The following is a 13940-nucleotide window of genomic DNA, read 5'->3' on the forward strand; positions in this document are numbered from 1 at the left end:
GAGATTCGTGGGGCCTGTGCCTCCCAGCTGGCTGCTCTGGTCTTAGAAACTCACAGAAGAGAAGATGGTGGCTCTCACTGGAGACTCTGGGTCAAGGTTGTCCCTGGAGGCAGACCCTCCACTTGCAGGGAAGGGGGCAGCTAAGGTCGCTGTTCCACCTCTTGTCACTTGGAAGCTGAGCAGATCCTGTCCCTGCCGCCCTGTGTCTCCCCTGCTACTCCTGGGGCCTGTGCCTCCCAGCTGGCTGCTCCTGGCTTAGGAACTCACTGGAGAGAAGATGGCAGATGGCGGCTCTCACTGGAGACTCCGGGTCAAGATGGTCCCTGGAGGCAGGCCCTCCACTTGCAGGAAAAGGGGCCCTATTATTCTTAGGATTGGTCTTCTCATTGAGTCCTGGATTTCCTGGATGTTTTGGGTTAGGAGCTTTTTGCTTTTTGCATTTTCTCTGACTTTTATGTCAATGTTTTCTATGGTGTCTTTTGCCCCTGAGATTCTCTCTTCTTTCTCTTGTATTCTGTTGGTGATGTTTGCATCTATGACTCCTAATTTCTTTCCTAGGTTTTGTATCTCCAGGGTTGTCTCTCTTTCTGATTTCTTTATTGTTTCTATTTCCATTTTTAGATTCTGGATGGTTTTGCTCATTTCCTTCACCTGTTTGATTGTGTTTTCCTGTAGTTTTTTAAGGGATTTTTGTGTTTTGTCTTGAAGGGCTTCTAGCTGTTTACCTGTGTTCTCTTGTATTTCTTTGAGGGTGTTATTTATGTCTTTCTTAAAGTCCTGTATCATCACCATGAGAAGTGATTTTATATCTGAATCTTGCTTTTCTGGTGTAATGGTGTGTCCAGGACTTGCTATGGTGGGAGAATTGGGTTCTGATGATGCCAAGTGACTTTGTTTTGTGTTGTTTATTTTCTTACACTTGCCCCCTACCCCTGCCATCTGGTTAACTCTAGTGCTACCTGCCCTTGCTAAATCTGACTGGAGCCTGTACTTCCGGTGATCCTGGTTGTGTCAGAACTCCTCAGAGTCAAGCTGTCTCTGTGATCCTGTGATTCTGGGATTCTGTGATCCTGGGTTTGTTGGAGTTTCTGGGAGTGTAGCTTTCTCTGTGTGTTGTGGGACTGGCTGTGGAGCTTGTGCCCAAGGTCTGCTTAGGACACCAGCCCAGACAGACAGGAAGTAACCTGAGTCACTAGCCTGGTGGAGTTCCTGTGTGCCTAGTTCTGATGGTCTCAGTTACTCCCAGTGTTGGGACAGATGTTGGTTCCTCCTTACCTCTGATCCTGGGGGTGTCAGAGTGCCTGGTAGTGGAGCTTCCTCTGGGTGTTGGGACTGGCTGCAGAGCTTGCACCCAAGTTCTGCTCCAGTCATTTTTTAAATAACTGCTAAATTATTGTTTATTCCACAGACTTCTGACTACATTGACAGCTAAGACAGCAGCTAGAAAAAACTTTCATAGATGTAATCTGTTATCTCATTACCTAAACTATGTTTCCATTAATCAAATGTTTCATATTTCCTCTTCTTGCTATGCCACTGTCCTAATATTATCTGAGTTCTTATAAATTTGCCTAACTCAGAATGTATTCACTACAAGTCAGAATGTATTCACTACACAGATTGACATAGTAGCTCGGCAGCATGGTGCCCATGAAGTAGGCACATCATTTGCCCTGGATACAGCATGGGGCTCATGCCCCAGGGAGGCTAACTCCATTTCCTAGCAGCCATTAATTGTCTATGGTTATTTGTCTAGGGTTAAGACCCTGGAAAATCCCCCTTCTGTGTTAACATGTCCATTGTTCTTCTATCTGTGAAGCCATTTCTAGGACAGACGCTCCCACAGTTGACTTCCTGGTGCTAGGGCTCTTACCCTTTTTTCTGCTCCTTCTTCCATGATGTTCCTTAGACCGTAGGTACAGGAACTGTGATGTCCATGGGGCTGGGCTTTCCTCTATTTATCAATCTGTGTATTGTGTTGAGTTGTGGTTTTCTGTGGTGGTTTCCATTTCCTCTCATGAGGAGGGAGAGCTACACCTTTCCAGGAAAGGTGACTCATGCTCAGAGAGACATGTATTTATTCTTATTGCATGTGTCCATATGATGTAAGTGTGATAGTGTGGCCATGGCATGCACATGGCGGTCAGAATACATCTTTGGGAGTAGATTCTCTCCTCCCAAAGTCAACTCCTGGGGCTGAGTTCAGTCCCAGGCTTTTACTTGCTCACACATTTTGATGATCCTTCCTGTTTCTTTTTTCTTCCAATTTTTGATGTGGTCATTTTGTAGTCAGTACATTTTTGAATGCAAATTTGTGATTGATCAAATAGATTCTAAGGTCCTATCCAGTTTGTTTAATTTTGGTAATATACAAGGCATAAAGTGTACCTTACCGGCTGACTACGTGATATTGCATGTACAAACAAATATCCTTGGATTACAGTTCAGCCAGGGCACATGTCTTAACGGTAGTCACTAAATACCCAATGAATTGCAGTGGCTTTTAGTAGCTCTTCTTATTAATATGCATTTAGTTTCACTTAAAAATTTATGAGATTTCTTTGAAGTGAATCCATTTAGACTTTTGCCAATGGCTCTGATGGAGTAGATAGTATTAGACTAATGTCAGTGAATAGAATTGTGCAAGCTGGAGAAATATTTTTAGGCATGTATATACTATGATAAAATGGTAGATGGAGGGCATTGGAGGACAATGATATAGCTGATACTTGAGAGACAAAACCCTAGGGACAAGGAATTCCATTAACAGAGGCACCCTGTGCTTGCTTTTGTAAGATCTGAGTAGACAGGAACATCTCAGAAAAACACTGGGAGGCCAGGAATTTCCTTAGTAAGATAAGCTCAGGAACTTTAGGAAGGTATTGATGCCAGCAGACCTTTCCACCTTTATGTAGCAGAAAACAGGGAGATAGTCAAGGGAGTGCTCACTCAGCGGTTGGACCCCTGGGAGTGACCAGTTGCCTATCTGTCAAAGATATTAGACTCTGTTGCTACTGGGTGGCCTGCTTGTCTACGGATAGTGGCAGTGGTGGTGGTTTTAGTTAAAGATGCTGATAAATTGACTCTGGGCCAAAATCTGTGACAGCTCCCCATGTCTTGGAGAGAATTGCTTGCCAGCCCCTGGATTGATGACTGAGCAATGCCATCATGATTCACTATCAGACTCTATTGCTAAACTCAGATTGGGTGACCTTCATGTCACTAGTGGCCATTGATGGGGTTTGAGTCGCAGCGGGAAGCGTCTGCAGACACCAGGCCCAGGCAGTTCCACGTGTAAGAGGTTTAATTGGAAGGGGGTAGGGGGGTAGCAGCGCAGGAAGAGAGAGAGGAGAGAGAGAAGAAAAAAAAGAGAAAGATGGAGGAAAGTACCCATATATATATATATATATATATATATGTATATATATATATATGTATATATATGTATATGTATATATGTATATGTATATATATATATATATACATATATATATATATATATATGTATATATATATATGTCGTGACATAGCAGTCCAGGTAAAGGTGGGAGCTGAACCCAATGGATTCTGGGAATATGGTGGCCGTTGCCCTGGCTACAGGTCTGTGGACCCGCCCATATATCTGCTGCAGGTTCTGGATGCTAACAGCCATCAACCTGGCCACTCTACTACCTGACCCTGACTTCAATCTGCCAGCTCATGATTGCTAGCAGATTCTAGCCGAGAACCAAGGATGGCAAAAGGACCTGTCAATCAGCTGCTTCCCGATGCAGAGGTGACCTGGTTCACTGATGGCAGCAGCTACCTGGTAGAGAGACAGCACAAGGCAGGAGCCACCATTGTGAACAGGTGCCAGGTGGTCTGGGCAGAACTGCTTCCTCTGAGAATGTCAGCTTAAAAGGCAGAGTTGATAGCTCTGACAAAAGCCTTGGACCTGGGGGCAGGCAAAAAGATCAACATCTACATGGACAGCAGGTATGCCTTTTCCAAGAGGCTATATACCAAGAGAGAGGACTACTCACATCAGAGGGGTAAGAAACAAGCAGGAAATCTTAGATCTGATGAAGTCAGCAACTGTGAGTATTATTCATTGCTAAGACATCAGAAGAGAAGAGACTCAGTGTCCCTGGGCAATAACCAGGCAGATCAAGTGGCTATGCAGGAGCCTATTCTGGATATGGGTCTGCAAGAGACATCCACTAGGAATTGGGACTGGACTAAGAGATGGCCTCACTTAGAACATACTGAAGAAAAGAAGGACTCAGATTGCTAGCCACCCTATCAGATATTACCAAGAGAAGGTAGGACAATGGCATACACAAGAAGGGAGAACTATATTCGCCAGAAAGTAAGCAAAATAATTACTAGGCCAAATGCACAGATGGACTCATTTAGGGGATAGAAAACTTGTCCAAGCAGTTAAAAGACTATATAATGCAGGTACCCCAAAGGTTCCATACAAGTATCAAGTTGGAGATTGGATATATGTTAAGAAATGTTGTGCTGAACTCTCAGAAGCAAAGTGGAGAGGGCTGTTCCTAATGTTGTTGACCACCCTGACCTCCATTAAAGTGGATAGAGTGATGCCTGGGCTCACATCAGATAAGCACCTGCCCTGACGCCAACTAGATAGCAGCCAGACACACAAGCAACTCTCTTCCACAAGGCCAGAGGAACCATGAGTTGGCTATGGTGTATCTTTGAACATTGAGCTTCAGCAGCTCCCACAACCCTACCAGAGTGACTTGGCAGGTGCTCTCAGCCGCTGGTGATGTAGCTTGATCCACTACCCGAGTTGTATCTGGTGGCTGGACCCTGTCTTTGATTTCTGTGATTTAGCAGTGGGCCTTGACTTCTGGGGTGTCACTACCCTGGAGACACAGGGAGAGGGATTGCCTAAATGTAGGGGATGCGGGACTTGTGAATCTAAACCATGTCCCAGTGGCCTTAGAGGATGGGGCTTAGGGTTTGGACTCCCAAAATTGAAAAGTGTCCTGTGAGAAACACTCATATATATGTGTCCCTGAGATGGGAGAAGCCAGCAGCAGGCTCATCAGTGTTAGGGGGCCAACCATTTCTTCTATGCTACCTCAGGGTGTGAAACATCAGGAAACACATACTAGAGACCATTCCAGGGGTAGTTAAAAATTCAATGGCCAAAGTGAGAAAAGGATTAGCCAAGTGGAAGAGATAGAACAGAGTCAGGGCTGTTTGGAGCCTTGGTTTAACAGCTCCCCCTGGTTTACTACCTTTATTTCTGCATTGTTAGGACCCCTGATCATTTTGTTCCTGTTTCTGACCTTTGGCCTTTAAATTCTAAATCACTTAGAAAATACAGAGGACCAAGGCTATGAGCTGCAGACCTATCCACAATAAGTTCAAGATTGAAACATGCTGAAAGAATAGGGGGAAATGTAAGATCCAAGGAGACAGGGACATCTCAGAAAAATATCCAGAAGCCAGGAATTTTAAGAAGGTAGTGGAACTCTCTGGAAGGGAAAGGCTAATTAATATTCCTAAGATCACAGGGTGAGAAACAACCTGCAGGTGGGGACAAAGGGAAGTCCCTGCCACCTCATTCCCTAAAGACCAATCAGTTTAAAAAGTCACACTGTTCTACCAATCACATTGTATCTAATGGCTGCTGCCCTGAAAATTGTATAAAAGCTCATTAAACAAGCTGTTCAGGGTCGCCTCCTTTCCTGAAGGTCAGGGACGGCCTCAGTGCACTGAAATAAAAATCCTCATGCTCTTTGCATCCATCAGGCTCCATGTGATTCACTCAGGGGGTCTCCAGTAAGCTAAGGCTCAACAGGGTCTTACACTTTCACATTTGTTTTTATTCTTCTAGGGATGTTACAGTTCTTAGTTAGACTCTTGGCTCTGGACCCTGCACCAGACTTTCTCTCCCAAACAGGGAAGTTCAAATCTACTAAGGAACCAGGATTAGACATAAAAAGAGAAAGTTACAGATAAAAGAGAAGTACTGTGCCATTTGGCACTGCTAAAGCCACTTGTGCCTGAAGGGAAGGGCTAGGAAACTGGACAGAAGGCAGCTGCCTGGAAGGTTAAGAATTCAAGACTCTCAAAGGACTGAGAAGTGAAGAGATGACAACCAGGGACTGCGGGAAGAATGGTTTCCAGAAGAAACAAAAAAAAAACCTTTCATCTGAGTTTGTCCTCAAGAGAGGGTATAACTAGGTTAACCTTCACAAAGCCTGAAGACAGTTTCTACTGATCAAGTTCGGATAGATCCACGCCTTCCAAAGGAAAACTAAATTCTACTGTGATGAAGAAATTCAAACATTTCTCTCTAGAGGTTGCATGTTGACTGCCAGCTGTGGGAATTTACACTACAAAAGCCTATGCTTGAGCCTGTGTTTGCTTTAACCATTTGCATTTCAATGATGTTGGGGTAAAGGCTCTACTTCCTACCTGGTTCTTCCTCTTTACCTACAGTCTCAGCACAAGACATTGTCAGCTTTATAAGTCACTTGCTTGAATCTTAAGGCACAGACAGTGACCCACAAGAGCTTTGGGTCAGACACCAAAGACAGATGGATCTATGGGGTCTGGGTGAAGGGTCAGGGGAGAACCAGTCCTCCAACATGAGACTTGTACACCAAGATTGTAAGCCCAGCTCTCTGGCCCCAAGAGACAAAATTTTCCATTCACTGATTAATTTATAGTATTTTACATTTATAAAAATTACATTGTTTGTAAATTCTCTCTCTATGTATATATGTATATACATATATATGTATTTTTTTTCACACAATGCTTTTACAAGAACACAACATAGGGCTACAGTCAGCATCTGTTTAGAAAATAGACGACTAGAACTTAGAGCTCAGAGATGTCAAATTGATGAATAGAATGAAGATTGCAGGACTAGGGTATATGATTCGACAGTAGAAAATTTGCCAAGGCTGGCTAAAGCCCTGGGTTTGTGTCTGAGCAACCAGTGATGGGGACAGAACTGAGTTTGACTGACAGTTTTATGCTCACTCTAGGGAACCTAACAGTTAAACATTAAATGTTACTGGAAAATGTGTGTAGAAAAGTATTTATATAAAAAACAGTCTTCCCCACACTAGAACTTGAACAATATAAAAAATAATAAAATTTTAGACACTAGGAAGATATATATTAAAAATAAGAAAAAGAGAGATGGAGAGATGGTTCAGCAGCTAAGAGCACTGACTGCTCTTCCAGAGGTTCAATTCCCAGCAACCACATGGTGGCTCAATATCTATAGTGGGATCTGATGCCCTCTTCTGATGTGTCTGAAGACAGCTACAGTGTACTCATATAAGTAAAATAAATAAATATTAAAAAATAAAAAGAATCTGACTGGCAACATATAAACCAGTCTCATACATTATTGTTTGCTCTGCTTTCCTCCCACCCCCCCAAAAAACATACAACCCAAAAAAAAACAACAAAAAACAAACAAACAAATAAACAAACCCCAAACAACAAAAAAACCAACCAACCAACCAACCAAGCAAACAAACGAAAAAGAGACATTTGCACCTTGGGTACTGCAAATCTGGTAGGCTTGCAGTTTGGGGTGACCCAGTATGCTAGGTGCTTTTCCAGATAAACACTCATGGACCATGCTACACCTTTAAAGTCAATTTAAAAGGTGGGTATAGAGGGCCCAGGATAAAAAAGGCAGGAACAAACAAACTAAAGCAGAGGACGGAGACGGGTGGAGGCATGAGAAACCGAGCGAGCCAGCTTCAGGAAGTACAGTCTATGTAGCCACAGGTGAGCCAGATCCTGCCACACCATTGGATGTTCTTGCTGGCAGATCATAAACAAATGCTCATGCTGGGAAAACCAAGTTCCAGCCAAAGTGTAAATCTTGCAGCTTTCTTGCAGACGGTGTCACTCATTGTCAAAAGGAGTAAGAAGTTCACATAAACAGACATTTCATCAGACCATATGGTACCAAACCCAAGAGAGCTTGGTGAGAAGAAAGGGAAGAATGTTAAAATACACCTGTTTCTCTCAGCTTCTGTTTGTTTATTTGAAAAGTTACAGAGACTGTCAGGGAGCTTTGAAGAGTGCATAAGGCATTCATTACACTCTCTGAATCTTACTCTACAAAACAAATGTAGTTCTTCCTTTTCCTCCTCCCCAAGTGAACTTGACATAGCTCTGGGATAAATCAGTAAAGAGTCCCAGCCTCCCTGGCTTCTACATGTTTATTCCAGGGTTTTCTGGGAAGGCTGCTTTTTCACTCTTCATGAATAGTTCATGTGCTAAGTCTCTAATGGAAACAAAGTGACATTTCTTATTACTGTTGGCTTTTTGGCTATTGGAAGGCACTGGTGAAGGGAGTGTCTTGAAACAATTAGTTCTCTGTAACTGATTATTTTAACAATGCTCATTTCCCAAGAGCTGTTTATCCTCCAAAGAAAGCAGCTCTGACTAAATGTGTATTGTAGCTAAGCAGACACCTGCAGTGAATGACACTGGATGCTAAGTGGGAATTCCAAATGCAGAATGGAAAGCATTTGATTTTGTAGTCCATTAGTTCATTTTTCCCCATCTAGTAAAATTTAGACAGTGCAAGAAACAGAAGAAAACCTGAAATAAATGGTATATATCAGACTGATTCTCACTAGTTCTCATTAGACAGAACCATATTGTAGAAGTCAGTAGCCACAATGACTTGCAATATTTAATGATAACTACGGTGTGGGCATTGTCTTGTGGTGCAGTGTCTTGTGCAGGAGAAGCATCATGGGGTTCCCAGACTAGCCAAGCATTAGCCTTTCTGTGGCTGAAATCTGGAGATGTTTATGAGAGGTATAGGAACATGGAATAGATTCAGTGGGTTTGTACAGTAATATTTCAGCATTTCAATGATTGATGAGGTTCTACTTATGCCTCCCAGCCAAGAATTAGCCTGGTAATTATTCTCCCTCATTGTTAAACAAATTTGGATATACTTTGGCTTAAGTAATTTAAGAAAGCAGATCTATAAATAGTAGCATGAATCCACCAACAAATGACAAACTCATGCTGGAGAGATGACTCACAGGTTAAAAGCACACACTGCTCTTTCACAGGATCTGAGTTCAGTTCCCAGCATCCCTACTGGGTGGCTCACTATTGCCTATGACCCCACAGGCTTTGGACTTCTCCACACATGGCCATGTGTGCTTTGCATTCAGTCAATGTGTGTTGCCTATGAGGCTTGGCTTACCTGCAGACTATTGAAAATGACAAAGAGAACCAACACCCAGAAGTGTCTGTAGGCCACATGCAGAAAGTAGAGAATGTCACAAGCCCTGCCTCTCAGCTGCAGCAACCTCTCAACCACTGAGTTTTCTCCAGTTAGCAAGGCTTCTCAGAGAAGCCCTCTGCTCTGCTCTTCATGCCTCAGGCTCATCTTACACCAGAGCCTGTTTTTGGTTGTCAGTCTCTCCCTTTCTGGTTCTTTCCACCAAGCTCAATATTCTCTGTGTGAACCAGCCTCATCTCAAACTATAATCTTTTTTGTTTGTTTGTTTGTTTTTGCTCTTTTTTTTTTTAACATCCTCCATTAAAACTGTGGCCCCTAAACCATAAATTCTGGGTCACTCAGAAATTTTTCAGACATGTAAGTTTTCAGAGTGCACTCAGATATTGTAACAGCAGCTCTGGCAGTGAGGCCAATGTTCTGTCTGTTGACAGCCCCCTTCACACAGTGGATGGACCCTGAATGCACAGACAGCCCCCTTCATACAGTGGATGGACCCTGAATGCACAGCCAGGTTTTGGAGCCACCCATGAAGTCACATTGCTTCTGTGCTCTTTTCCTGCTGTCTTTCTCACAGCCATTGAGTAGGCACCACTTCTTGTTTAAGTTCTTTTTTTCTATAGACCCCAAACTCGTAGCCTGGTTCTCTGCTGTGCTCCCTTCCACTAGCACACACCCTAGTCAAAAACTTTACTGTAACTACCAGTGTCTCCAAAACCTCATCAGCTCTGCTGCACTTTCTCAGAGCTACCATCTCTACATCATCACAAGGAGGCGACTACATCCACCTACCAGTCAAGTCAGGGATTTCTCAATGATGCTCCTCCCCTGCACTCTACATTCTAACGTTCAATCACTGAAGAAATCTCAACAGTTCTAAAACCTGTCAGACCCCACCTCAGCATTGTCCTAAGACCCATAGTTCCGATGACAACAGCCTGCCTGCTCACTGTGGCTCTTTTCAGTACTCCACTCTAGACAGTTCCAGTCATTCTCTGAAAGAGTAAGCACAGGTATATGAGTATGCCGCCTGTTGTAGATGGCTCTGTGCTACTTGTATTTTTAAGTTAATTCTGGTCTCCTGGAAGAGGTTGTCTAGAATAAGGAATGAGTCACATACTCAGATGGCTTCTTGTGAACCAATCCCCTAATGAATAAAGGAGCCAATCCTTTATTCACTATTTATTTATTTATTTATTTATTTATTTATTTATTTAGTGATTAGGTTTTAGTTGTTGTGCCCAGAGATTGAGTTACCATTGTTTCTGAACTAAGTTTGTATGGTGTTTTCCTTCACACAGTGGCTCATCTGGGTTCAAGAGAGAAAGGTACTGTGGCAAAGTGTGAGTTTGCCTGATGTGCATCACAAAGGCTGTGGAGGATTTGAAGCACAGGCTGGCATGATAGTGACCCACCAGTGGGAACCTAGAGAGCTGGGTGGAGATGTTTCAGGAGCTCCAGGCCAGAGAGTCTCCATGAAATAAAACAAGTCGGGCATTGCCCACCAGAGCATGGCCGGCTAGGCTGCTGGTGCAGAGACACAAGTGTGGGAATATGCTGGTTCCTTTTTTAATATTTCCCACAACAGCCACCCACATCTAAAGAGGGAAAAGATTAAAACTGACAATAAAATCCATCAAGGCAAAACAACCAAAACACCCAAGGCTTCATATTTGGTAAGGCTGATGGTGGCCATCCCAAGAGCATAGAAAGTGGTCATCTCCACTCTGTCTGCTCTTTTTATCCCATCAACCATTTTCTTAATGTAGACAATACTAACCACTCTCCTCATTTACGGCCTTGGCTAACCCTGCTTTCTCAGCCTGAAATAGCCCATTGTCAGCCACACATTCTTCATTTGTCTAAGAAGCACAGAGGGTGTTATGGATTCAGTTATGGGCAATAAAGCATACCTCATATAATATGAAGTCACATATTCTATGTGAGAGTCTTCTCCTTGGGCAGTGAAAACCACCACCATGTATGCATTCCCTTGTAAGTCAGAAGTTCGAGTTCTCAAAGTTTTTTGATTTAGGTCAGATAAAGGTCTGCAGCAAATATTTAAAGATCTGCACCACACCTGTATACTACAGGGAAGCTGCCAAATAAAATACATGTGCAGGTCTTGTGTAACAGTTTTCACTGAGATCAAAACACTCCACCCCGCCTGGGAGCTGCTTAAACAAGGAGCTAAACAACTAAAAATTAATTTCAGGAAGTCCCTGAAACTGACTAGATTCACTATTCCTTTACTGCCAGCGTAAACAGAGCCCAGTTACTAAGAAGACTCTCAGACAAGACCAGCTTCCAGGAAGAAGCAAAAACCAGCTGACCTTCTTAAAAGAGGTTTAGAGCAGCTGAGGCACCTGAGAACAGTCTCCGACCTGTTGAGCTAACGTCAGACTGTGAAGTGTGCTTTAGATTCCCAGCTATTGTGAGCTGCCAACCATGCTAGAGTGGGCCTTGGTGATACAGCTGTGTTTCGAGTTCTTTCTGCTCCTGTAAATAACCCCTTACCTATACCCTTTAAGTGACCTCCATTGAAACTCATTGGTTCACCAAGTTGGACTTTGCTGATATCTATCCTTTGGTCTGTCATGGATCCCTATCTGGGGTGTGTTTCATTTTCCTAGAAAAATTTTGTCACACAACAGCAAGCTATCAGTGTGGACCTTGATCTTAATCCTGCTAGAATGAAGGTATTCAACGTTGGCCTAATGTCCCACCTTTCGACTTAGAGTACATGCTGGTACAGGCAGAGGCAGATGGCCCTTCAGCCCTCACAATAATTGGTGTAAATGTCACCTGCTGTGGCATACTCATTTCAATCGTTGGTCCTACAGAGATGTGGCGGTCCTCTCTAGGTATTGACAGTGCCAGTGAACTTCCACTGTGCCTACACAGACGTGCCTATCTATGCACTCTCTGGTCTCCAAAATTTTAGGTCACTATGTGGTTTCCCCTTCCTAACCAGATAATGTACTTTGATTAAATATCATCATGTAGGTTGCATTCTGATTAAAGAATTTGTCTCCCCCTCCTCTCTTCTTCTCTTTTGCTTTTAAGACTAGGTAGTGACCTATGGACCTCCTGTGTGCTATGTAAATGCTCTACCACTGAATCATATCTCAGCTGCATGATTCTAATTGTGTGTATTTATGTGCATATCCATTTTTATAAGCTGGTGAACAAATAATGACTATGTAAAAGCATTCGTGGTAATTTTTGTGAATTATTTTAGTCTAAGAGATTATTTTTTCCACTTCGGAAAATAAGAAAAATGTGTTCATTTGTTTCATTTGATAATTTTAGGAAGCAACATCTTCCCACCTCACAAAAGCATTAAAAGTCAGGTTACATTTCTGCTGTAGCTATAGCTCACAGTTATACAACCTAAACATATTTGTAAAATTAACTTAAGCATGCCATTGCTGGACTTGAGTAGGGTTAAATATAACTTTTAGTCACTGAAATTTTCTTATATCTAACATTGAGAGGAGATTGCTTAACCATCAATTCACTACTTAATTGAACTAATGTGTGGATACACATGTCCTATGTATATTCACTACTTAATTGAACTAGTGTGTGGATACACATGCCCTATGAATGTAGTTTCTCAACGGTTACCATCTGATTATAACTATCCATAAAGAACACATTTTTTTTGCATTTACTTAATATCACTGAAAAGAAACTAGTAAATATTTTCCTTTTTTATATGTACATGATCAGAAAGTTAGAATTTCTGCCACATTCAAATGTTAAATATTTAATTCATACCACATTATTCTAAAATGTTGTATATCATTGTGCACACAAGCTCACTTATATGTAGACTCTTATGTTTTGAACATTGACACTTGGTGCTTTGCATTCATTAAATGTGTGTTGCCTATAAGGATTGGCTTACCTGCAGACTATTGAAAATGACAAAGAGAACCAGCATCCAGAAGTGTCTGTAGGCCATATGCAGTCCTCCCCAAAGCCATGTCATAGAAATCAGGGCGAAGAGATATAAAATCAGAGGAATTTCTGGAAATCACAAAGAAGACAAGGAAAAAATTTCAGAATATCACATGACCAATCTCATGTAAACACAGTATTAGTATCTCCTTCTCATGGTAGATGGTCTACACCCTAAGACCCATCCAGGAAATAACCTTGGAAGTCCTCTTCCTGTGTGGAGGAGGGAAGGCATTGTGCAGAGCCACAGAGTTCCTGGTTTTCAAATGGGTCTGCTTGTCACTAGGGGAAGGGGAAGGAAGACATTTGTCCCTGTCTAGGCTACCACCTGCTGGGCTGTGTGGGAAGTAGCAGGAACAAGCACAAAGATTCCCAAATTTCTGGAGGAGTAGGGGGTAGCCCCCTGCTCTCTAGGAAGCACACTCCAACATGACATTTAAATCCTGAGGTTTAAAGTTCTTTGTGTGATACTCAGCTTTTTCTCCTTGAGAAGATAGCAAAATGTATCGTGACCATGACAAGCAGAGATGAAGTGACCAACTCAGTTGTCATCAGGGAACGTGTGTTCTACCCATCATGCTCTCATGCAGTTGTCCTGATGGTTTCCATATTAAGTTTCCACAAATGGGTTCATTGTGCCACTGGAGATGTAAATTGATTTTTATTATTTTTTGTGTATGAGTGTTTGCCTGCAGAAACCAGAAGAGGGTGTCAGATC

General features: G+C 42.6%; 1 protein-coding gene across 3 annotated transcripts in view; it reads right to left on the bottom strand.

Annotated features, from left to right (window-relative positions):
* Window positions 1-13940, bottom strand: part of Adgrv1 (adhesion G protein-coupled receptor V1) — a 543529-nt gene that overhangs the window by 54410 nt on the left and 475179 nt on the right. For all 3 annotated transcript variants that reach the window (XM_031360570.1, XM_031360571.1, XM_031360569.1), the window contains one exon: window positions 13170-13291. In XM_031360570.1, the coding sequence (XP_031216430.1) occupies window positions 13170-13291 (122 nt within the window). The remainder of the gene's footprint in view (window positions 1-13169; window positions 13292-13940) is intronic.

Source organism: Mastomys coucha, unplaced genomic scaffold (genome assembly GCF_008632895.1).
Source record: "Mastomys coucha isolate ucsf_1 unplaced genomic scaffold, UCSF_Mcou_1 pScaffold8, whole genome shotgun sequence".
In the NCBI taxonomy this organism is placed as follows: domain Eukaryota; kingdom Metazoa; phylum Chordata; class Mammalia; order Rodentia; family Muridae; genus Mastomys; species Mastomys coucha.